Source organism: Antrostomus carolinensis, unplaced genomic scaffold, assembly GCF_000700745.2.
Source record: "Antrostomus carolinensis isolate BGI_N321 unplaced genomic scaffold, ASM70074v2 scaffold52357, whole genome shotgun sequence".
NCBI lineage: Eukaryota > Metazoa > Chordata > Aves > Caprimulgiformes > Caprimulgidae > Antrostomus > Antrostomus carolinensis.
In genome coordinates, this window is record NW_010330543.1 from 1 (window position 1) to 24,556 (window position 24,556).

General features: G+C 45.0%; 1 protein-coding gene across 1 annotated transcript in view; it reads left to right on the top strand.

Moving 5' to 3' along the window:
- Positions 1-1,128: 1,128 nt before the first annotated feature.
- The window catches only part of LOC104528805 (collagen alpha-1(XXVI) chain), a 30,829-nt gene continuing 7,401 nt past the window's right edge, over positions 1,129-24,556 (top strand). Inside the window, exons 1-9 of the mRNA XM_029086192.1 lie at positions 1,129-1,225; positions 3,389-3,447; positions 5,296-5,449; positions 8,791-8,835; positions 11,845-11,961; positions 13,160-13,312; positions 18,102-18,194; positions 19,676-19,737; positions 22,130-22,192. Of these exons, the coding sequence (XP_028942025.1) occupies positions 1,129-1,225; positions 3,389-3,447; positions 5,296-5,449; positions 8,791-8,835; positions 11,845-11,961; positions 13,160-13,312; positions 18,102-18,194; positions 19,676-19,737; positions 22,130-22,192 (843 nt within the window). The remainder of the gene's footprint in view (positions 1,226-3,388; positions 3,448-5,295; positions 5,450-8,790; positions 8,836-11,844; positions 11,962-13,159; positions 13,313-18,101; positions 18,195-19,675; positions 19,738-22,129; positions 22,193-24,556) is intronic.

The following is a 24,556-nucleotide window of genomic DNA, read 5'->3' on the forward strand; positions in this document are numbered from 1 at the left end:
ATCCAAACCATTCTATGATTCTATGAACTACCTGTGGATTGGCAGAAGCCTTTGGCCCACATTTCTGTCTTCCATGCAATAGCTGATGACATAAACCTTACCTTTTGGTCTACGTTGGGTCGCTGCAATGACATCAGCTATTGCTCCCCACATGATTTATCAATATAATGAAAACTCCTCCATGCACTAATTATCTTGTCCCCTTTGGCCAAAGCTTCTAAGATGTAATAAGGATGAAGTCACCCAGGTTCTCTCTGGGCACCCAGTTCATCAGATTTTGGTGGACACTTACTGAATGTCTTTTGGCTTTTGAAACCAAGCAATTGCATCTGCGTTGGAGCCTTGTGTTCACAGGTTTCATATTGCTACAAGAGAGATACCGCTCTCCATCAGATTTTGTAAAACTCCCTGTTTAGCTCTGTGTCTTGATGAATTATTAAAAAACTCTTATATTTTGCCAAATCATTTGCTATAAAGAAAGATACGTCCAACAAGTTATGCAATTACTGTTATTAATCAGCTTGTGTCTTTACAAGATCAAGGGAATCTTATTTTGCCCTGGAATTTTTAGTTGATGAGCTGGGTTCATGCAGTTTCTTCTCCTCCTCTTTAGAGAGGGATGGAAGGGAGTTAATTCTGCCAGTGCTTCAGGAGACCAAATATCCCCTGTTTATTAATTAATAATATCCATCTGGATTATGTCAAATGATTCCCTCTGCATTTCCATGGGTTTTTATCCAGAGAAAGCCCTGTTGTATCAGTTTTGAAATCTTTGGAAGCCTGGCTGCTCTTTCCTTGTTTCTAGCACCTACTAGTTACAGGACATCAGGAATGCGAGCTGAGGACGGATGATGGGAGGAGGCTGCGTTTGTGAAATCTTCTTTTGATGTGTGGGAACAACCAAAATAGGGTTCTTGAAAGCCACTACAAGCCAAAAAAAGTCCTCTGATACTGAACATCTCAAGAAGATGAAAACCTTCCTCCTGTTTCCATTGTCCCTGGCCTGGGCTTTTGATCTGACGCAAGAGATGTGGTATGTGTCTGAAGTTTAGAAAGTTTATGCTGGCAAATAGAAAAGGGGGAGGTGGGTTGAGTAAGCTGGGACTGAGCTTCAGGCACGTAACACTAATGTCCCTGCTGAGGGCCCTACGTGTGAGCGGGCCCCACATTGAAGAGCCAGGCTGTGAGCCACGGGAGAAGAGCAAGCGCCAGATCCTGTACAGAGGTGAGCCCGGCGGCTCGGCGGGACTCGGAAGGCCCAGGGGTAAGTTTTGCAGGCAGTAACCTCTGCCGCTGGCGCTGGCCTGCGAGCTCCTCGGCCAGGGCAGTGCGTCATCCCTCCTGCATCCCCTCTGTGTTCACATGCCGTCTCCTATGTCGGGCCTGTCTCCCGCTGCGGTGTTGGCAGAAGCCACGGCCCCATTTCAGCTCTTTCCAGCTTTCTGACCCAGTTCAGCTGTGGCTGAGAGGTGGGGTCTGGAAACCGGAGACAAGCCCTCATGCCAGTGGGACCTTTCTTGCCAGAGACTCCAGTTCAGTATGTCCATTTAGGCTCAGATTTGACTTTTTGCTTCCATACTTGCAAAAAGACAGAAGCCCAAGTGTTTTGCAGAGTTGAGGTCATCCTTTACCTTGTGCAATGCAGTGCAAACTGGGGAGGAGAGGTCTGCATGTCTTCTGCAGGGATCTGCCCTCCTGACACCACACAGGCAGCAACCACAAGTGCTGCCCTTCAGCCCGTTCTCTGTACCTGCTCTGGTTGGTTAGGTGACTAACATTACCCATGGCATCAAGACAGATTTCATTTCTATGGCGGCATTAGGATCTTTTCTGCCTCTAATTCTCCAGTTTTTTCTGTAAGAACTTTTGCAGTGGAAGTGGTCATGGTAATAGTAACAGGAGTGGCGCTGCTTGCCATGAGTGTTTCCAGTCAAAGCCTCGTGTTCTTCTTCAGTTGGTGTCTCAACCCTTCTCTACTTCAACCTTATTGACTAGAAAATACCAAGACTTTAATACATTGCACATTTTGTTAATTTGCTTTCTGGCTGTCAGGCTCTGTGGTGTCATTTTCCAACAGTTTACTCAGAGGGTTAGAAACTTTCTTTTTTTGTTTAATGAAAGTGGGAATTCTTCTGGAGTCCCTTGACTACAGCAATGGCAGCCTTAAGAAAAACAGAACGTGACAGAAAATAGATGAATGGCTCCAGAGCTATAACAATGATGCATAAGGACCCTGTTTGTGCTCTGTGCTGTGCTAGCTTATGAGAGGACACTCCTCATTGAAAGAAGTGTGTAGAGTGTGAGATTTTGAGTGTGACTAAATCCCTCGTGCTTTTCCTTCTTTAGTTTGGCTCTGTGGATCTCACGGATATGAGAGCTCCCTTCTTTCGACTTTATTTCTTTTGGGCACTTCTTCAGTCCTAATCATAAAAACTAGAATTTCTCAGCAATTTCATATCTAGAGACTTCCTGACCTCTATCATTCTGTACCCAGGGAAAATAAACTTGTTACTATGGTTTGAGCCTTAATGACTGCTAAGTGTATATAGTCAATTTATGGAAAAGCACACTGGATTATTCTGGGCATGCCTTTAAATCTTTTACAGTGTTTATCAGCAGAGCGCTCATTTAAAACATGTTGTTTTAATGAAAAGGATACTGTTGCCACTGTTTTGTGTTGATTATGTGGTAACACATTTTTATTATCACCCATAAAAATGATTTGGAGCTGTTCCATTCCAGATGCAACCTTGGGCAGAGCTGTGCTAGTGCTGCTCACCCCGCCCGGGAGGGCCCCGGCTCCCTGCGGTTTGCTGGTATCTGACCATTGCTGCTATTGGTTCAATATTACCTTTTCCCACTGCTCTGCTGGGCTGTGGTGAAATACTATCCAAGACAACTCTTGTTGGTCCCTTTCTCACAGCAGGAGCATCCTAACCCTGCCCTAGCTGTAGCCCCTCTGATTTCCCACCTCGGGGATTAGTTTTGCCTCTCTTGCTGAGTACGCTCTGGCAACGGGCAGGTGTTTTGCTGGGGAAGGAAGAGGGTGATAGAATAGTGTAAAGTGATTCAGAAAAGGTCTTCAATCATAGAATCTTTTGGTTGGAAAAGACCTTTGAGATCATTGAGTCCAACCACCGTACCTGTCTTCTACTAAACCAAATGTGCACTTGTGTCCCATGTCAGTGGGAATTAAGCACGATTATGATAGAGCACTTGTTTAAGCATTTGTTAAACTGATAGCGTATTTCCTTGAAAGTCTGACAAATCATTGGGTAAAAGCACAGAAGTGCATGAGACAGACTGAACCTTCCTTGCCTGGCATCAGAGAAGCCTCTTGAATAAAAACTTTGGGACCTGATTCCTTTTTTGCTTTCTTATTACTCAGAAAGCAAGACTCTGGATCTGCGAATCAAGATCCTTGCAAATAAAGGAAGAATTTTGCTCGTTTCCAAGAGCTGAGGTTCAGTTCCCCTGCACTTAACCTAGCTCCCAGTTTAATTAGTTTCTGATTCACCCCTGTCAGGCCAGTGCATTCTGCAGGAAGTTCATCATTTCTGGCGTGGCTGCAATCCTGGCTCTCACCATGCCTTCTAATAAATAAGTGATAAACCTTGTAATAATTGCAAGTTAAAAACAAACAAGCGGAGCCAAGTCACTCTCATTTATAATTGCGGTGTGACTTCATTATGTAAAGACAACACGGCATGTAAAAGCTGAAACTTCTAGGGATTTAGTGGAAAGTTTGAGCCATATTCTCTTTTATTTCCCTTATCCCTAAATCAGTGTTTGCTTAGGTGGTTTCCAAACAGGAAGAGACTGTAACAAACCGCAGCGTTGCATTCCTCAAACAATTCTCCCATGTAGCTTTGTGCTTAGAAAGCAGACTTTGGAGATGCTGGATGCTTGGATCAAAACTCTTGTTCTGGAAATCTCGGCCCTGCTCCTGCCTGCTGGACATCCTGCGTCCATCCTGGGCCAGCAGCTTTGCCAGGGATCCATCCAGCTGCCAGGTGAGTGGCAGGGCTGCTGCTGTACCTCAGGCACGGCGAATGCAGGGGCTGCCCACCCTTTGGCTGCCCCACTGGGAAGGTGGGTGCTGCCCTTGGCCTCTGTTTAGCATTTGGGGTAAAATCCATTTGTGACAGAGCATGTGGGCTTGGTGCTCCAGGTCAGTGCTCCCATTGGGTTTGTAATTGAAGGGGTAGTTAGACTTTTTCAAAAGAAATCTGTAGACTACGTTGTTATGCCACCTTTGCTTAGTGGCTGGGAAGGCAGGAGGATGAAACATTTAGATTAAAATAGAAATTTATTTTGGTTTTAAATATTCATTTCCAAAAATTTAATAAAAAAATAATTATAAAATGCAATGAATATTCCTCTGGGCTTCACTTTAATGGAGTTTGTTGGTAAGCAGAGTCCACCTGGGTCCTCCATCCTTCTACTTCATGTGGGCATCCAGGGTTTTGCAGCCATGCTAAAGACTTAACTTCCAGTTTCATATGGGCCACTGGTGGCCAGGGGAGTGCAGCTTGGTGAACAGCAGTCCAAATTATACAGGGAAAACGGAGTCATTTGCCAATGAGCTTAGGTTGTAACTGGCCCAAATAGCTCAGGGACACACACTGGGATGTGGATTTATTTGAAGGTAAACTGTTTACAAGGTATAGACACAGTTGTGAGTTTTAATAATATCCTATTACTTATAAGTAGAGCTCTTTGAGGAAATTGCCTGCCTTTTTTTATTCGCTCCAAAGCTGAAGCACCTCAGCTCTTTAAAAACTTCATATTCTCCATCATCTTTAATTTGGTCAGCATTTGTGCTTTGACTTACAACCAGTACTTGTCCTTGGTTTGCTCCCCTGGGCATCCAGGGCACAGCCCTTCACCTTGTACCAGCTCTCAGTAATTTCTGACCTAACGACTCTGGATTTGAACGCGTAACCTAGCAGTGACATGCTGCATCCCCTAACACCAGCTCTCGTCCCTGGCTTCATGTTTCTCACCAGGGAGACAATCCCACGTGAGGCTGACTCTCTCTGGAAGCAGTGAAGCCCTCTCCAAGGAAGGCATGAGCAGGACTCTTGCAACTTAACAGCAGCTTCCTACACTAATTACTGCCACTTCCCAGAAAACCAGTAGAGCTTTAACACCAAAACCCTGTAGTCTGTGACACAGAGTTATTCACACAGCTCCTGCTGGCAAGGAGAGGAGTTTCAAGACCTCTTCAGGATTGAGACCAGGTGTGAAACCATCCTGCTGACTTTGTGTGCCTTCCCCATGTCCCCTCTCTAGATCCTTCTGCTCGAGGCTGCGGAGCGAAGCCCACCATTGGAAAACAACCTGCCAATCACTGGGACAACAGCCACATGGTACGATGATTTGCTACCAGATGCCTTTCCCCTGCTAAATCCTGGAACTGTCCTGAGAAAAACAGTGGGATCTGTTGGTAAGTCTAACCTGCTCTCCCCCAAATCACTCACCCAACGTACATGATTCCTTGTAGGAATCCCTTGTAATTATCCTTTGGAGGATAACTAAAAAGGAGGCCACGTCAGTCTGCTGTAGTACTGGAAGCTGCAGGGGACAGGGGTTGGAGGGAAACACTGGCAGCTCCTTCCCTCTGCTCTGTAAAGGAGAAGAGGGTCAAGACGTTCAGATGGGCAATTCCTCTCTTGTTTTGTGGGCACGTTTGCTGCTGTGTGTTTGATCCAGCTGGGAGCTGTGGATGAGAGTGGCCGCACTGGGGCCGCATGGTGCTGTGTGATGAGCGCGGGGCAGGCAGCATTGCTGGTGTGAGTGGCTCTGTGTCTGCTCTTTGCTTTGCGCCCTCAGCAGGGACACCATAGCTTTGGTTTCTGCAAATGCTCACTGCAAGACAGGATTGTGCTCAGCAGGGAAACCACCCTGTGGAGAGGCATTTTGAGAGCTTTCAGCCTCTCTTTTAGGGCCAGAATTGGCATTATTTAGCTCTAGAGACAGGATTCCTCCAAACCAGGGACAGTTCAGTCTAAAAATTCAGTGTTGTCTCTTGTCCTTCCCCCTCTGCCAAGCTGTGAATGCAGGGATGGTCACGCACCAACACACATGCAGACTCATGGATGAGGAAGGAATTAATTCTTCTCTGACCCCATCTCTAACTATCCTTTTAGCTGCAGCAAGCTGGGTGTGACTTCCTCAAGACCCCTTCCTGCTGCCCATGCAGGGATGAGGGTCACCCCTTCCCAAAGAGAGGGACTTGGTGTTTTTCTCTCTGTGTCTCTGCCCCTCCTTGAGTTAAGCCAGCGCAGAGCAGGCATGTTTCTGGAAGAAAGCAGCTAAGCTCAGAAACTATCATATTGAGCTCAATTTTGCCATCCTTAATGGCCCGTTGCTCACATCAGTTTCTGTTGGCACAAGTATCTACTGAGAGCTGAGTTCTGGTCTCAGGGAAGTTAGATTTCTATTAACCTCAGCAGGGCCACTATGCCTGCCTGTGCATTTCAGTGTTTTAAGGCCAAAGACTGTGGCTTTTGCGGCCTGGATAGATTGAAACATTCCTGAGGAAACTCCAGAGAGCCATTGGGATCACAGGGGGACAATTCATACTCACCTACTGAGAACCAAATGCAGTGTTTCCCTGTCTGGGAGCAGTGTGGGGAGGTAGAGGACTGGAGTGTGGGGGTAATTGTCGGTTTTATTAGGAGGAAAAACTTTCCCATGAATAGCAACATCAGTTGCAGTTTGCATTATATTTTTTATATTTACCATAAACTCAATGGGCTGTTTTATGATCCCTCTTGTGGCATGAAAAAAAAATACACTTATTAGAAAATCTCCCTCTGAGCCCACTTGGCTAGACAGATCCCCATGCATTGAATTTCCCTGACCTTGGCATTCTCATTTCAAGATCCACGCTCTCTGCTTCCAAAGCTCTGTCTGTCAGTTACTTTGCTTGCTCCCAGAGCACTTCTTTAGTTCTTTATCCTCCATAGGGCCTACTTTGGTTTTTTCTTCTTTTTTTTTTTCCATTTTTTCTTTTTTTTTCCTTTTTTTTTTTTTTTTGTTTTTTTTTGTTTTTATGGTCCGAGCAGTTTATTATGGCAGCCCTTCATGACTGCAGCAGACTTGGAGCAACCAACATAGACCAGATGTCGTCCATGTTTATAATTTGACAGGATGCCACAACATGGAGGGAGGTTCACTGACAATATGTTCTGCAAAGTATTTTCAGAACCACAGTGACGGCTGCCAGGAACTGAATTAAAGCAGTTTCCCTCAGTGTCCATTATATGCTCGTTCTGCCTTCTCTGTGTCATTTATTTTTTGCTGTTGCAGTATCTCTGCACCTACACTTAAGTGTTCTAAAGTCAACCCAGCAAGTTACTGACGACTCTGTCCCTTCCACTCCAAGTCCTCTCCTCTCGGTGGCTCCGTACACATGACAGTCTCCTCTCGCTCAGCAAGGAGCAGCCAATGCCACCCTCCCAGGCCTTTGGCTGTGCTGCAAAACAGAGCAGAACTCCTGTAGCACTTGCATCAGGCTGACTCCAGGGTCCAGTAGCAGCATCCTCCACTCCTGCAGTAAACCCAGGAGGTAGCTAGTGATCACCTCCAAAAAACAGGAGGTGATGTTGTTGTTGAGCTGTATGTGAGTCTGTCTTGTCAGCCAGGGTTCCAGGCTGTGCACACAGCCGGCTCATGCTACGAGGTGTAGTCCTTGCTCACTGTTACCCTTTATTTTTCTAACCTTAATTTGTTTAACCCAGTGTGGAGTAACGACTCTGGCGTAGTAACTGGGAATCAGGAATGCACTGGTCTGTTTCAGGTCAGAACAGCGTCTTTCAGCAATTAGAAGTAATCAGTTAAGTTGTTTATTGACATGTGATTGCCTGCTGAAGCCCCTACCTGAGCCCTGTAGGCTTCAAATGCTTGCTTTGCTAAGGAGCCGAGGGGATGTTTCATGGATCTGGGTCCACATATGGCTTCCTCCCCTCCCCACACCAGTTTGTATCTACAATTCAAAGCCAGCCAAAAAAAACCCACTGTGGATTTTGGTGAAATGTAGGGAATTCCATACAGTTAGTTTGGAATGGTGAGGGACTGCCTATTTTGTGTTATTTCAACACTGTACTGTGACTTGTTGCTCAAAGCTGGCCCCAGGTTCACTTACTGAGATTCCAGACCTCAGGAGATCTTTCAACAAGTGTGATATTAGAGTAGGTAGAAGTCAAACCTGAGTGTCCCGTGTGATTTGGGGTTGTTGGAAAGCTAAGTCTCTGTCTCTCCCATCCCCTTCCCCAGAGTTTTTTGTGCCTACTTAGCCCTGCTTCTAGTCTTTCAGCCAAAGCAAATCCAAATCCTGGCTGATGTGCCACGAAATTTCTCAACTGGATGGACTAGGGGCAAGATGTTGGTGCCTAACACAAAGATGGTTGATACGGACTAGATGCTTTGAATGGTGGGAGTGTTTCTGGATGACCTTAGAGCTCTGGGTTTGCTTACGCCTCTCCAGGCTGAGGTCCAGGAAAACTTGCTACTGTTTATTAGGGTAGTTATTTCTTCTGTGAGTGACAAGGCTGAGAATAGACAATCATTTAAAAGCAATCAGAGCTGTTGAGACAGCTGCACCGCTGGCCTTTCTGATCAGCTTGTTAATCAACAGGATACATTTTACTGAGTATTAAGAAAATACATATACTCTGTCTGAGCCAGTTGGCAGCAAGAGACCTAATTTTTCATATGTTTTTTTTTAATTGTGTTGGGTTTGTTTTGTTTTTGTTTTTTCTTTACCCTGACCCTCTTTCTTAGAGCCTAAAGGACACAGAGGTGCAGAGGAGCAGCTAATACCACAGGGTAAGTCAATGATTTCTACTAGTTCCTCTTTCAATGCTCAAAATGTTCTATGCCCAGTCCTGCACGTGGTCTGTCCCAAAAAGCAGAAGGGTCCTGTGGCCAGGAGTCCTCAATGATTTGGAGCCTCACAGACACACAGAGGCAGGGTTTCTTCTTTGGGTTTCACCTGATCATGGGCTGCTCTGGTTGGTGAGGTGAAATGCCAGCCTTACCCTCTTTGAGCCATTCAGTTCCCCCAGCACACACAGGATGGAGAGCGCTGGCGGGTGGAGAGGCAGTTCACTGGAGGACACGCGGCCAGAGCGAGCAGGGCATGTGCTGGGTGAAGGCAGAAAGCACAGTCATTATCTTATTGTACTGCCTGCCAGGGGCACCGAGACCTGCTGGTAACAGCCCATCATTTTGCTCAGCTCCACACAAACAGAATCACCTGCTCCTCTACAAAGACCTTGGAGGAGGAAAGGGAACAGATGGTGTGTTGCAGGTTAGTGACAGGGCCAGCAAGAAAATCCAGGTTTCTGCATGTCTGATTTGGTCTCCAGGAGGAGAATACTCACCCTTTACCTTTTTCCTTTATTTTTCCCTATAGCTTTTCTTTCATATTTTTGGAGGATGAATACTTGCTGTGGGCTTCAGCTCTCTGAAAGCAATGCCACTGCAGCAGAGCTGATTTATGCCAGCTGAAGAGTTGGCCTATTCATTTCCCTCCCCCCTTTTCCCTGAATCCTTCCGTCTTTCCTCTCCCTTTTGCACTTGTCTCTTTTGTGCTGGTAACACCATTTGTCACCAATATGAGCATTTGCCTGACACATTACTCAGTGCTGCTTCTCCTAGTCTTTCCTTTAGCACTTTCCACCTTCAGGGAAGGAAGTGCCAGTTCCTTTCAAGCTTCACTGCAGCAATGTGATGGAGGGTGCTGGCAACAAATGATTGCTCTTGGTCTGCAGAAGTTCACAGGATTGAGTTATAAAGGTTGAACTGAAGGATTGAAGGTGATTTATACGAGCGAGGAAATGTTTTGACCCACACTCAGCAGCACACTGTGTTGTGCTTGCAAAACAATGTTTCTGCTGTTCTTCTCTCTGTGCTTGAAAGAATTTGCTGCAATAAAGTTTTAGGTGTGTTGGGGGGTTGGTAGGGGTGGGAAACTGTTTGCAATGCTGTGAGCAAATGCTCTTGCTCTCTTAAATGGGCTCCTGATCATCTGCCTGAGCTTGCTGAGTACAGCATCCACTGTCAGGTGAGATCCATTAAAGGAGCCCCTCTATTCACAGAAAAGTCTGAGTTTGTGTCCTATGGGTAAGCAAATTGATCCAAATTAAAACCTTACCTTAATTCCTTGTTCAGTATTCAAATTAAATCAGACCTTTATTGATGACTGAATAAAATAAAAGTACAGGCACACACTCCTACACAAAGCCTTTGAAAAATCTTATTTCTTCAGTCTGCCCAGTTCTACCATGGATTAGACATGGATAGATTTTATTTTTGTAAGAAAAATGTAATTTGAAGATCTCTCCAGACTGGCAAAAAAGAAGAGAGGAAGCAGAATCTTTCAAGGAAGGTCTAATATTGGGGGATTATTGCTTTGTTCTGAGAAATACAGAGAGTTTGGATGAATGTCTGGGGGGACATGGTTTTGTGCCCCAAGTGGGCTGTCCCACACCTGAAGCGGGAACTGGATCCAAATGTGGGAGCTGGAAATCCTGTGAGCCTGGTTCTTTATTATGTAGCCTTGTTCTTTTTGGTAGTGGCTGTGGAGGTGCCAGTTGGCCAGCTTGTTTCCTTCTCCTCCTCTATTCCTGTCCATTCCTCTCCACCCCCTACACGCAGCAGGAAGGCCCAGGACCTCTTCTGACACCAGGGAAGGCGAAGGGCACTGCTTAAGAGTTTATCAAACCTTCACTTGCGCTCTGCTGGGTTTTTTTGTATGTAATATACAGATTAAACCTTGAAATCTGAGTGCACTGAACTTTGGACTCAGGCAGATCTTCCTCTGGCTTTGTAGCTTGCACCTGCCACTGCTTTCAAATACTCAAAGCCCTTTGGTAGCCCAGAAACCAGGAACCTCTTACTCTCCTGGCTCTGACAGTTAATGCATTTATTGTAACCATTAACCACTTAATCTGAGTAGACAGAATAATTCACCCACCTGTCTAAGGTATTAAAGGCTTTCCTGATGTTTGCACAGTATTTAAGTGTCTCTTTCCAAAGCAGCTATTACCTTTGTGAGCCAAAGATGCCCAGTGCTTTTCTGAAAAATACTGCAGAATGGCCAGGCTTGTTGTTATTTTGATAGTCGAAAGGAAGCAACATTAAGATTTTATTTAGTGTCATCAGAAATAGTCACTTTTGGATTACAAATGCCACCTGCACCTTTCATAAGCTTCCTTGGGAGTATGAGGGGACTTGCCCAAGAAGCATCCTACTGGGCTGTAATTATTGTGTTACTGATATTTATAGATGGGTTTGCACAGCACCCTCTTCATTGATATAAATTAAAACACACTTCAATAGTGTGGGTGCATTAATTTCAGTTTGGGATGAAAAGTGCTTGTGCACAGCACAGTACACTCATTAGATGAATGAAAACAGGGGAACATCTTTGATGCAGAGTCTCTGGGTGGTATGTATACATCTTCCAGAACAAGTGGGAGACAGAGTTTGATTTGCTTTAGCAATTCTATTTTGTATATTTTGATACTTTGGCACTGCTGTGGAGCTGACACACGTGTCTGGACAAAGCTGGCAAAGGAGTGTTTGAGGGACCAGCCAGACCCTGCCCAGAGCCGTTCAGACCTTGGGAAGGGGACAGGGTGGGCCCAGTTTAGCTTTATGTACTGGTCAGCTCTTGCTACCAGTACCACCCTGTCTGTCCTGTCTGTGCAAAGCTGCATTTCTCCCCCTTGCATCTTTGATTCTCTCTCCTCTGGTTTCTAGGTTGCTAAAGACCCTCTGACCTTAGCAGTGTCCTAACCTCTGACTAATTTCCTTTCTGAATGTTTTCAGGGCTGCCAGGACAGGTTGGTCCTCCAGGCCCAGTTGGACCAACAGGTCTTCCAGGACCACCAGGGCCAAAAGGAGAGAAGGGGCAACCCGGTGAGAGGGGCCCAGCAGGGCCACCAGGTAAGTCCTGGAGGAGGGCAGTGCTAGTGTGAGAGGAGATACTTCACCTTGTGCAAATTATCTGTGACAACAGATCATAAAAGGCCTGGGCACACAAGGTGTTGAGCATCTTCTGTTGGTATTGAATCCATTCCAGTGAGTCCCCTGGGCACTGAAATCAGCCAGCAGCTCTCAGAGTGGGCAACCAGCTGCATGAGCAATGACAGCCCCTGGGATTTCCCATGGAGCTGGAGAGAGCTTGTCCCACAAAGCTGCAGAGCAGGATCATGTTTCCTCGTCCTGCTCAGGAGCTGTAAAAACCAGTCTCTGATCTGTCAGCGTTTGGATAAGAACCTTCACTGCTGTGGGCCTGTTTTAACTCCCTTTTTTCTCCACCATTCATGTCAAGCTGTCAGGTGCCAGGATGTCAACCTAATGATGCTTTTGTATGTTAAGGGAAAAGGTTATGAGGCCACTTTTCAGAGTACACACCATTCCTGAGCTAGGAGACTTTCTTCATCCCCAGAATGTCCCTAAATCTTTTGATGAAGGCGATAATACACAATAGGTGCCAGACCTCAGGCTCTGTGCTTTGTATGCATCTAAAAGGCTGTGCCTCGTAAATCTGAGCTCAGGAAAGATTTGAAAGTTGGAGTGTGCCTTAAATGTGAGAGTGGCCCTGCACACTGAACTATCACTATCAAGAACACTTTTTGGCATTTTCTGGCAACCTGTCAATGGCTAAAGTCTGGCCATGGATGTGTCTGCCTTTTGGTTTCTTAGTTTGCAACGAGAGCCTCCCAGCCCCACAGGAAGCAGAACTGATCTGCTGTGGCACTGACTGGGCTTCTGTTCTTCATTCTGTGCTTCCCTGGCAGTCGAGTGACACACAGGGCTACGTGGAGGGGAGGAGAAAGAGCAGCGCTTGATTTCACACCTTGCTGCCTTTAGTTTCTTGCTGTGCTTCAGGGAGGGGGAAGATTTTATTGTTTTAGGAATTAAGCTTCATAGCACCTTTAAGCCGAGTAAGGCTGTCTGCTTCCCAGAGGAAGATGCTAAAGGCAAATAATGGAAAACTGGGAAGCTATTCCCCCTACCTCCAGTTCCCACAATTACAGTTCAGGACAGAAATCCTTTGTCTTCTTACTGCCTTTGTACATGGTAGCATCATTAGCACATCTTCAAATGCACTAACACATCCTCTCCTGCCTCTTCACAGGGCTGTTAGGACCTCAAGGACCAAGAGGACTTCCAGGAGAAACTGGGATCCCAGGTCCCCCAGGTCCTCCAGGGCCACCAGCCACCCCAGGCCTTCCTCTTACCTTCCAACAAGGGGTTCTCTACTCACTCCAGCCCACAGCTGAAAAAGAAAGTAAGTTTCCTTCTCTTTTCATTTTTAATATTTTTTTTTTCCCTTGCTACCATCAGCAGAGTGAGCAGGCACGGAGCAGCTCAGCTCTTCCTCCCACCTCCCTGCCAGGCTCTGCCAAGGCCCTGCCTTCCCTGGGAGCAGCAAAACAATCTGCCTCCATCGTGTGGGTCTCCTGGAAGTTCCTGTTCAAGATGAAATATGTAAGACTTAGAAGCTAGAGGTTCACCCCTCCAAAATGAGGAACTAAGTCACTGCTCTTCTAAAACCATCAGTGAGAACAGGGTTTGGGGGATTTATGGTTGCTCCCTGTGCCTGGTTTTGTGGGTTCTTCAGAGCTTTGAGGAGGCAATTTGGTGTCCTTTAAGCTTCCATCATGAGTAGCTGCTGGGAAGAGGGTTTCTAGTGAAATGACAGAGATCAGGTAGTATCACATGAGAGACAAGAGGGTGGAGAAATAAAACAGTCTGGCTGATTAGGTGCTGGTGCAATGAAACTCTGCTGTTGAGAGACCTCTTGGTGCCGCTGTTGCAGTGTTACAGCGCTCAGGGTTGCTCAGAAATGAGTAAGTACTAAAGATTTGCAACTCTGAAATTATATGACATAACAAGGACATCATTAAATGCATCTCTCTTCATGCCCCCGCACCTGCGTTTCTGGTACATCGACATTATCCCACATCCATGTAAAACACAGAATTGCAGACTTGAAAGCCCAGACCAAGACCATGATTTATCCCCTTGCTGTAACTGGAGGGTCAGGGTGTCTTTGAGCCTGTGGTGATTTAAAAATGTATTCATTGTAGTCATTGGAAAAGGCAGGCCAAGGGGAGCACGGCACTCCATCAATATTTGTTCCTTCCTCACCTTTCTTCTCTGGGCCGCCCTTGGTACATCCTCAACCCCACACACCATTAGGGTTAGGGTTGAGAGAGCCACAAAGCCTACCTGTGTGTGGCACGAAAAGGCTTTCTATGAAAGGCACGTCATGCATTTTTATCTGAGTACTCTCAGATTTGGGCTCGATTCTTCTGGTCCAGTCTTGTGTAGCTGGCACCTAATAATGATAAAGCAGAGCTCAGCTGTATCTCCACTTGGCTTGTCAACTCTTGGAGCCCCGGCTCTGTCAGGTCTCCCATCTCCACTCCCCCAGACTTCAGCTGTGCCTCTTCCCCAGCTCCTCTGCTCCCGTCCAGCTTCAAAGCTCAGCTGTATTACTTACAGCCAAGGATTAGTAAGTCTCCCTGTGACTGACCGTTTTCTAGAGCTCTCCTTTCCCTTCTATCCACTTCACTCTCCACACTCCTTTTCCTGAAAGTGAACAGATGTATTTTTAATTTGGGAAAGAATTTTAGCAGCTTGATTCCATATTCTGTTATTTAGAACATATGGGCAAGAGGAAATTAATTGTGGTTCAATACTAAGATTTTCACAAAATGTAGGTTGGGCTGCTGCGTTCACAAGCCTTATAACAAGGAAGTTTTTTCGTTACAGTCACCTCCCTGCCTCACAGGATCACACTGAATGGTGCCATTCTGCATTCAGCCTTTTATTCCAAAAGATCCTTAAGGATGGTTTGGGTACTGCTGCTTCCCCCTCCCTCCAACCACCTTTTAAAGGAAAATCTTTCTTGCAAAGTAGTAGATAAATTAAAAAGTATATAAAGGCATTGATTACGTGGCCTTCCCAGCTGATGTGTGAGAAGGGTGAACTCTGTATTGTCCCAAAATGGGAAGTGGATAAATGAGTGGATTTGGCAATATCAAGACCATTTTCTTACAAAACTTACCATTTTGCTTAAGTTTTGGCTGATTTTGCCTACCACGAGTTGGTAGAAAGCTGATCCCTTACAAACAATAAAACTTAGCCTTGTAAATTCTGGGTAGATTTTTTTAAAAAAAATATTTATTTCTTTTGAATGAAGCACATCTGAAAATGATAAACACCAGATTCCAGCTGCTGACAGCAGAGGGAAGCATATTCCTGGTAATGGGCATGAGCACCCACAGAGATGTGAGAAAGCTGTATCACATTATTAGTAGTGGTAGAATGTTTGGTTCCGCCTGAACATGGTTAATCCATGTGCCTTTATTAATCACAAGAAGTTCCTGTTGGCAATGTTTATCAGCTGGCAGAAGCCAAAAATGGGGAGACAAATATTTTCTCACAGTTTCACTGTGCTGTGGTGAAGAAATTGGTCCCAGTTGTCTCCCTCCAGATCAGGTAGCAGAAAGAAATTAAGACAGGATTACTTCATTTCCATCCTGTCTCAACAAATCAAGCCTATAATGGGGGAATTTATCCCTTAGTCAGAAACATTAGATGTAGGCCAGAAGCTCAACTGCCATAACCCCACTGCTGAGGCTGCTGCTACAAGGATCACTCGCTTTATCCACCGCTTAAAAATGAGTGGATGAGGTGCAGGGTCTAGAGTCAGCTCAGTCCTCTGTCTCATGCTAAAGCTAAGACAATTTTTAGGGAAAAGAGAAAAGAATGCAACTTTCACTCTGTTGAGGGCTGTGTTTTCTTACATCTCAAAGATTTCAGTTTGCCAAGGACACTAACCTGTTTTGCAGGCAGAGCAAGAGGAAACGGAGGCACAGCAGGCTTGTCTGTGTGCCCAGCATGTCACTGGTGAAAAATTGTGTAGAACAGAGATTTGCAAAGTGCCATCCCAGTGCCTGCTGCCATGTGTAGCCCTTCCTGAGGAAGGGAGAACAGAGCAGAGGAAGCGAAGGGGAAGGAGAGGAGGAAGGGAATGGCATTGGATTTAGCAAACCGTACCGCTTGCTTTCAAAGCTGCTCATGCCTGTGCCTCTGAGGTGCCTTGCTGCTCTGGCTGGGCAAGTTTCACTGCCTGGCTCAGGGCATTCTCTGCTGTTTCAGGTTTCCCCTCTGCAGGATGTTTGTGCTCTTCCAGAGAACGTAGGTGCTCGTATCTGCCCAGGTCAGACTGGTTGTGCTCTTCCTCTTGGCTTGGCTAGGAGTTGGAAAGCTCCTGGAATGAATTGTCTATCGAGGTTTTCTCAAACAAGGCAGAGAGTTGTCTGCCTTCTGCTTTGCTATATCCAGAAACACTGAAACAAAACCCAGCCCTTGAGCCCAGCAGAGCCTGGGTCAGCACGGGCGATGGCTGAGAAGGAAAATTCCTGCTACCATTTGTTTCTGGAGCTATTTTGTGGCTGCTATAACAGCCTCCAGAATGAGGTGAGCCCCACAATGTCCCTCTATTTATAAGGAGGTATGAGCTCTTTCTGCTGCTTTATAGGAATATGGAGAGAATCCCTTAAAAAATGTGAGGCTTGTGTTTTGACACATTTCAATCCCATTTCATTCACACTGTGTTTTATTCAGAGCTCATCCTGGAAGGAAACCTTGACCTGAGTGAGTTTTGCCTGGCCAGGCAGCTGAGGAAGGAGCCACTCTAGATTTCCTGCATGTCCATACCCTGTGCTGCAGAGGCCAAATCAGGAGCTACGGAGCTCAAGGGCCATTGAGCAGAGCTCTCTTCTGTGTCACAATTATGGAATCACCTCTCATAAATAACTTTTAGTCAAATGTCAGGATGGGTGGATTTGTGGGAGTAACTCTGTCATCCTAATAATGTGCCATTTAGCTGGAATGTTTTGTAACCCAAATCTTTATCCCTGGCTCACCTCCAGCCGTAATTAAATCCTGGCTGTTTGCAGCTCATCCTTTCCCCCTCTCAATGGATGTGCATTTGATTTTGTTGGCCACTTGTTCTTTAAAAACAAAAGGCTCTGCAATTGTTAATGCCTTCACTGCTGTTCGATGCTCATTTCCCAATTTCATCTTATTCCCAAGCCATGATGGAATTTGACATCGTCAAATAAAACTCAAATTAATTGGATTACACACTTCACTTGGGTACCTTTCCTTCTGAACATGAAAACAGTCTCAGTTGTTTTGTTTCAGGGCTGTGAAGAAGGGAAGAGGGATGGGGTTCGAAACAATAGTCAAAGAAATACCTGTTTGCATTCAAGCTTTAGGCACAAAATTTGGTTTTCAGAGGGATCTGGGTTAGATCTTGTGCTGTTCTGCTGCCAGGAAGACATTGCAGAGATACACTGTCATCCTTGGCAGTTAAAGAGATTTCACAGTTTTCCCTAGGAACTGCTTTCAAACAACTAGCTTGAAAGTCCTCTCTATCATTGCCAGCACTCCAGAAGTTGAAAAGGTTTCAAAATGCATCTGTTAACATTTCTGGAGATTTCACCTCATGTCCTTAGGGCTGGACACTGCAGAGTAAACAAACGCCCTTCAGATCTTCCTGGTGTCACTTGACATTTGCCCCAGTATAGCAGTGAGACATTTGCAGTCTTTCACACCTGCAAAAGGCTTCCCCTGAATTCTAGTGTGATGAGTTAAAGGGATGGGGGAAAAGAAACATGAGTAAGTTTGAGGTCATGGGCAGGAGGAGATGAACATTATTGCTGTGTGGTGGCCTCTAGCTATGGAAAATGTGGACTTTTCAGAGGGTTTACTGTCCCAGTGACCAGGAGCCAACATCTTCACCCAGGTTAAATGCAACAGGAAATACGCAGTTGGTCCTATAGGACTGATCATCAGAGGTAAGACAGCAGCTCTGAAGGTCTAGGGGACACAGCCTGTGCCCTTAGAGAGCAAAGGGCAGTGGCTCCAAGAGCCCAAATTTTGCATCCTGAAGCACTGCCTGCCCTTGGCCAGAAACAGGAGCCAGAGGATTCTTGGAGAGAAGTCCTGTCTGCTGGGACTGGGCAGCTCAACACTAACTGCTCTGCTCTTTAATACAGATGGAGAACCCCAGCTGGCCTCCACCGTCATAGACACCATCATGGCTGGCCTGCCAGGACCACGGGGAGCCCCAGGCCCTGTTGGGCCACCAGGTAATAAAGTCAGTTGAGTTGCAAAGCTGTAATGATGGGGAAGATGAGCAAAATAAATTTCTGATGGGGAGTGGAGTGGTCTGTGGGATGCAGGCAGGGAAAGCCAGTGGCCCTCACTGGGACGGCAGTGGAGCAGTGGGTCCAGGAGTGGGAAGGGTGGCAAGAAGTAACCAGGTTTCTTATCTGTTGAGAATGGCAGATTGATTTACCTTTGGCAGGAGGCATCTTGAGAAGGGAATAATTAAAGACTGTCTTTAAGAATGGGTTGTCCTGTGAATTCCTTTATGAGAGCAGAGTTGTTCTCACCGCTGCTGCAACCCTGTCCTGTCACTGTAGAGCTCCCCTGAGCAGGGTCTGGCCAGCTGCTCTGTGATGTGTGTGCAGACTTTGCAGCTGGTTTGAGCTATTCCAGATTTGCACCAGTATAACTGAAATCAGAATCTGAGATGAAAATTCAATGGCAAGTCTTCTTTTTCTCTGTGCTGATGGGTGGCTTAAATGATAATATCCCTGCAAACATCAGCGCTTCCCTGTATGATGCATATTTAGGAGTGAACTCCCATTAGTTACAGAAAAGGCTTTTCCTTTCATTCTGAGGGCCTTTCATTTATCCTTTAATTCCTTTATTCTTTAACTTAAGCATTTGTATGGTGCATTAATGATTGAGGCTGATTCAGCTGTACTTTGTGTAGAATGTCCACATTGTTTCATCTCAAGGGTTGTGACAGCAAAAGCAGAGAGGAGTATTGCTAAGTTCAGACTAAGCAAATTTCCTGTCTCCCATTTGCAGGTATAATTTAACAGCTACCATTGAGATATAATTATTTCTCTGAAAGGAATTAATCTGTTAAGTGACTGTGTAAAACAAGTTGACCTGTTTAGACAGTGTGGAACTCGTCCTGGAATCAGGCTCTTCCGTGGTACAGACTTTAAAAGAATTTACTGCCACCGGAGCGAGCAAAGAACAAGAGGGAGCTTTGCTGTAGTCAGCCTCTCATGCTGGCTGTGTCCAGACCCCATCTCCTTCATGTTTATCATCAACTTTCTTCCAACACCAGGGAGACAGACCATGGCAGGCTTGTGGACTTCTCTTGCCGCCTACGAGACTCTGTTTCAGACACGGCAGCTGTAGTATCTCACTCTCATGTAGCTGTTTCATGGATAGAGTTTAAGTTTTCTCAAAAGTTGTCATTTTAAGCAGTGGAAATGCAGCATGTTACTGACATCCTTCCTGCCTATTTTCACCTTTTTTTTTCCTCCCAGAGCTCTAACATCTTCCCTAGGGCAGAGGGTTACATATACCAGGACGTGGGTATCCAATAATCCGTGATCAAGTGCTTATTCTGTAGTCCTGGGATTGATGAACAGCTCTTACCCATTGAGAGACTAAGCAGAACAATGAAAGGAAGTGCATGCATTTGGAATTAGGGTCCTTCCTTCTAACTCTCCTCAAAATTGTCTCAATTGATAATTCCCACCAGGGCCACCAGGTGCATCAGGACCCGAAGGGCCACCAGGACCTATCGGAGTCCCTGGATCACAAGTAAGGCACTTTGGGGGGCAGAGCTGGGAGTTGAGTGCAAAACATCTCATTGCACAAAGAGAGAAAGTAGTTCTTAAGTCTTAATCTGATGTTTTGTTCCCCATGAAATTCTGTGATTTTAATTCCTTTTTCAATTCTGAATTGTGTTGAGAGGTTGAAATGGTTGCACTTTCTAGATTTTCCCTTAATCATAACAACACATCTTGCTGTTGCTGTGTCAAAACATTTCACTGTGGCCTGAGTTGATGCAAAGGATTTGACATGGGTTTTGCTAACACAGTGATAGAAAAATACTGTATTTCTTGTGGAACACATAAAAAGAACAAAAATGCATCAGTGGGAATTCACCAGTTCACCCAAGTGAATCCATTAAGCCTAGCTTTTGAGAAATAGCACTTTCTATTCAAGAAAGATATCACAAATTCCCATCAGTTTGATTATTTATCGAGACAAAAATTGTGGAGGGGGGACGTAATAATGGAGTGTGATAAACTCACTCAAAAGAATTTATGATCGGAGAAGGGCAAAGTACTGACATGGATAGAAAAAGCTGGTTAAATGGAAAGAAGTGAAGTCATGATGAGTAGTGAACTGCCAAACTACTCAAAATTGTGGTTGGTTGACACAAAGGGACTCCAGTTTTGGGAAGAGTGTTACTTCATGTGGAGGTAAACCAGTAACATCAAATATTTCAAAGGAATCTAACGTGACTAAAGAGATAAAAGGGACTGAAAAGCACAGAGAGGGAGAAAGGTTAAGTAACTTAGCAGAAGAATGTAACTTAGATCCTGATAAGAACAGGTTTGGAATTGCTAGAAATTAAAGAAAGGAGATTTTTACTGTGTATTTATTAGTCAGTTTGCAGAAGCAATGGACAGCAGGTTAGCAAAAGTTTGCCAGTGTAGCAGAATCATTTCAATTAGTGAATGCTCTGGAGAACAATGAGAAACTCCAGATAGATGTGAACACAGTGGGAAATTTGGCAGCAAAATGACAGATACAGTTTAACGTGATTAAATATACGGTAATTCACAATTCATAAATAGGTTCTGTGGCAGAGTCTGGCTTTTTCACATGCAGTACACATTATTATTTTTTTTTAACAACAGATTTGTGAAATTCAGTGTTCTTGAGCATCCCTGTGTAATCACACACTGAAAGTCGCTTTTGAGAGCTGTCAAGAGCAAAGGATGCTTATGGACACTTAAGCTTTGTTCATGCTGCATGTTTGACACAGGGCCAAGTCTGGTTGGTGCCCTACCTCGTTTTGCAGCCCTCATTAACCTCCTAAATCTGAATCTTTTGTGGGCCCTGGGGAGATGTAGCTGAGCTGGAGGCCAGGTCACCCTGCAGTGAGGTGGTGAGCTGGTAGGGCTGGCTGCAGGCAAGGAGCAGCGTGTCAGTGGTGAACATTGCTGCCTTCCAGCTGGAACTAGGAGAGTTCTCCTCCTTTAGACCCTTAAAACACTTGTGTCCAGTCTTGTTGGGCCAGACGTTGAGGCTCCTCACAGCTGTGCCTTGAAAGCCCATTTCTCTGGACACTGAGAGGTGGGGGTTTCTGGGGGCTGCTGTTAAGCAGGTTGGCTTAAATCAGCAGTGGTCTGAGGTGGAGCAGTGGTCTCATTTGCTGTGGTCTCCAAGGCCATGTGCAAGTCACTTGAGGTGGAAAAAAGCACCTTCCATGTGGTCATGGGGAGCTGGGGAACTGACGTGCTGAATATAAACAAACAGTATTGTTCTCTCCCTCTCTGGTTTATGGCTGTGGCTTCGCTGGGTTGATAAGTTAAGAATTTGGATCGATTTCTGCAAAGCAGTTCAATTAGCAGAAATCTGGAGACTGTGCCCTTCTTATCCATTGGCGACTGCTTTATAGATTTATTCAACCCAGGGAGCAAAATTATTAGTAGAGATTGGGCTTAATTTGAAAATTGTTTATTAGGGTGAGTGAATAGCTTCAAAATAATTTCCAGTGCACAATCCAATTAATTTTCAGGTATGTATGCTTACTCGTGCCACCCACTGAGGCAATTATCAAGAGGGGGAAAGCAGTGGGGGTTTTTAAGCTGACCATACTGTCTGTGTATTAATTTCTTCTTGGTAACTGAGAACAAGAACTATCCTGTCATACTGACCCCTTGAAAAATGTTACATCAGTAGCCTGCGGTGCATTAAAAGACCCAAATAGAAGGATATGCAGAAACTATAGGTTTCAGGAAATCTGCAAACAGAGCTCCCATTGTTGTTGCTTGAGGGTAAAAGAGAATCCAGCCCAATTGCTTAATGGGAGTATGGGGTTTTCTGGATCTGAGGATCACTGGGAAATGTATTCACTACACCTACATAAAGGATGTACAGTAGAAATTAATTCCTTCTTGTTCTGCATCTCTTCTAGGGCTTACCGGGCTCTCCAGGACAACCTGGGCCAAAAGGCTCCAAAGGAGACCGAGGAGAGAGAGTAAGGTTTTACATACACAGAGAGATTCCCAGGAACATCTGGGGTGATGCCTCAGAAATTATATACAACACGGGTCTTTCAAATTCCATGGGACTACAGCCATGAACAGTTTTAAATGTAGAGTTTCTAGGTCTTCTGCCAGGACCGAGCTGATGGTTTACTGTACAGATAAAGGGTTGGATTACTTGCAAAGTCTGATGTTCCCTAAAGAGATTCAGGTAGTAAATACATGGTATAGAAAGGTTTGTGGAGACCAGCTTTCTTCTGCCAACCAAAGCTCTTTAGCATGGAGTATTTTGGGTGGTCTGACTGAACTCTTCCTTCTGTGGCAATACAGCAGTAAAAGCTCATCAGACTTTTCCTGAACCAAAGCCATTCCCCAGGTTCTTACATCAAATGATGTTCTTAATATATTTAGACTATTGAAATGATGTTAATATGTTTATGTGCTATACCTCAGTGCTATTAAGTAAACATAGATAGAAGGGCTGTTTGAATGTTATTTCGAAACTGGTGAAGTTTAGGAAATACAACAGAAAAATCTAACAAGGGTATAAATGTGTCAGATTTCCAGTCCACCATTCAAGCACCAAGAGCCTTCAGCTGCTTCTGTTCAGACTACTCTCCAAAAGGCCATGGTCTTTGAAATCTTCTCTGAGGGACACTAGGAGCGTAAATCATTTGAGAATGTAATATGTGGTGGAGGATCATTCAGCAATTAGATCTGTGAAATGTAGAAGTGGGCACAGATGGACTGTGGACCATCACTAAGGCCCTAGTGTGGAGTACAGTCAAAAAAAGGAAGAAAGATAAGGAGAAAAATACTGGCTGGTACCTCTAAAATGATGGATGTCTGCAGTGGTGGCTGCACTGGCTCAGCCTTGTGCCACAGCTGTAGGAAACAAGTTGCCTTTTCTTCCAAGTGCTACTTCTGCTGTTACGTAGATGGAGATGAACGTGGAGGTCACCACCTGTAGATGGGTGGCTGTAGATTACATGCTTTCCCCACGTAACAGCATCTCCTCTTCATTTCTGCTCGCTCTTCCAATCCAAAAGGCAGAGGGATGTCTCAAAGAGCTAAGAAAAACAAATGCACATTGGTTAACTCCGATTTGATGACTTCCCAAATTCATGAGCATAAGCAGCAACAGACTTAAACTGTGTTCCTCTGTCCAGGCTGTGTGCAAGGAGAGCAAGTCCAGGGGCCTTGTTTCATTCCCTCCTGAGGCACTTCACGCCGAGGAGCAGGGGATATCTGAGGGTGGAGCACATACACTTTTAAAAGGCTCCGGTTTATTTTAGTATCTTTGCACATTGTTTTGGGTGCTTGGTTCCCTTGGTTCACTTGCAGCTCCCTGAAAGCCAGAGACCATTGTAAGTGATTTCTGTAATAACAGTTTCCTTGTGCAGATCAGCCACTTTGGGTGTGTAATGGTTTTACTGATAGATTACAGACTGATGTATTTCTGGGACTAGAATTTAAGATTTTGATAGAGAGCAAAACCTTAACTGCTGAGATTTCAACCCAGGTTACTGACTACAGCTCATTGCCATTGAATGTTAATTTTCAGTTAAAAAAAAAAAAATATAGAAGGGCATGGTATATGGCAAAGTGTCAAGTTTCCATCCAGGAAACTGATAAGAGCTCTTCCTCAGTGATTCATTTAACATTTTGCTTTACTTTGTGGTTGACTATATTGCGACGACTACACTTATTTTGAAACAAAGGCTTTGCTGCACTCTGTCCATTCAGTACAGACAAATCCTTTAGACCTGGATTGTGTTCCCTCCTTGGTAGATATTCAGAATTGCAACTCTCCTTCTAGGTTTGGGACAATTTAGATTTTCAAGTATCAAAATGTCTTGATAAATAGAAAAAATAAATTGTATTTCCTGTCCTTCCTCTGCTAGCCTGGAAAGCAAAGCTGATTGCTTTTTCTGGCAGAATTTCTGTAGGATGTTCTGGGTGCTTTTTGTCTTTTGTGAGTAGATTTGAGTGCTGGTTTTGACAACTACATGCTTCAATTTTGGGTTTGGTGGATACAAATTAGGGCTAGATTTACACAGAGCGGAGGAGCTGTGCAGCTGCAAAGAAAAGCAGAGGAGGGTTTACAATATCTACTGAGATTTGAGAAAATGTTATTATACATTCTTCCTGCTTAATCTCAGAGAGAACAGAGAAGAGACCTGAAGCAGTCTGAGCGCATCCCCTGGATGGCACATCTCTGTGTGCCGCTCACCATCAGCCTCTGTTCATCTTAAACAGTGCCAGTGAGGGATACAGCACGTCCTCTCCAGGCAGTCTGCAGAGGTACAGCTAGTGAGGGACTGTGATAAAAGATATTTCTAACATCCAGCCTAACT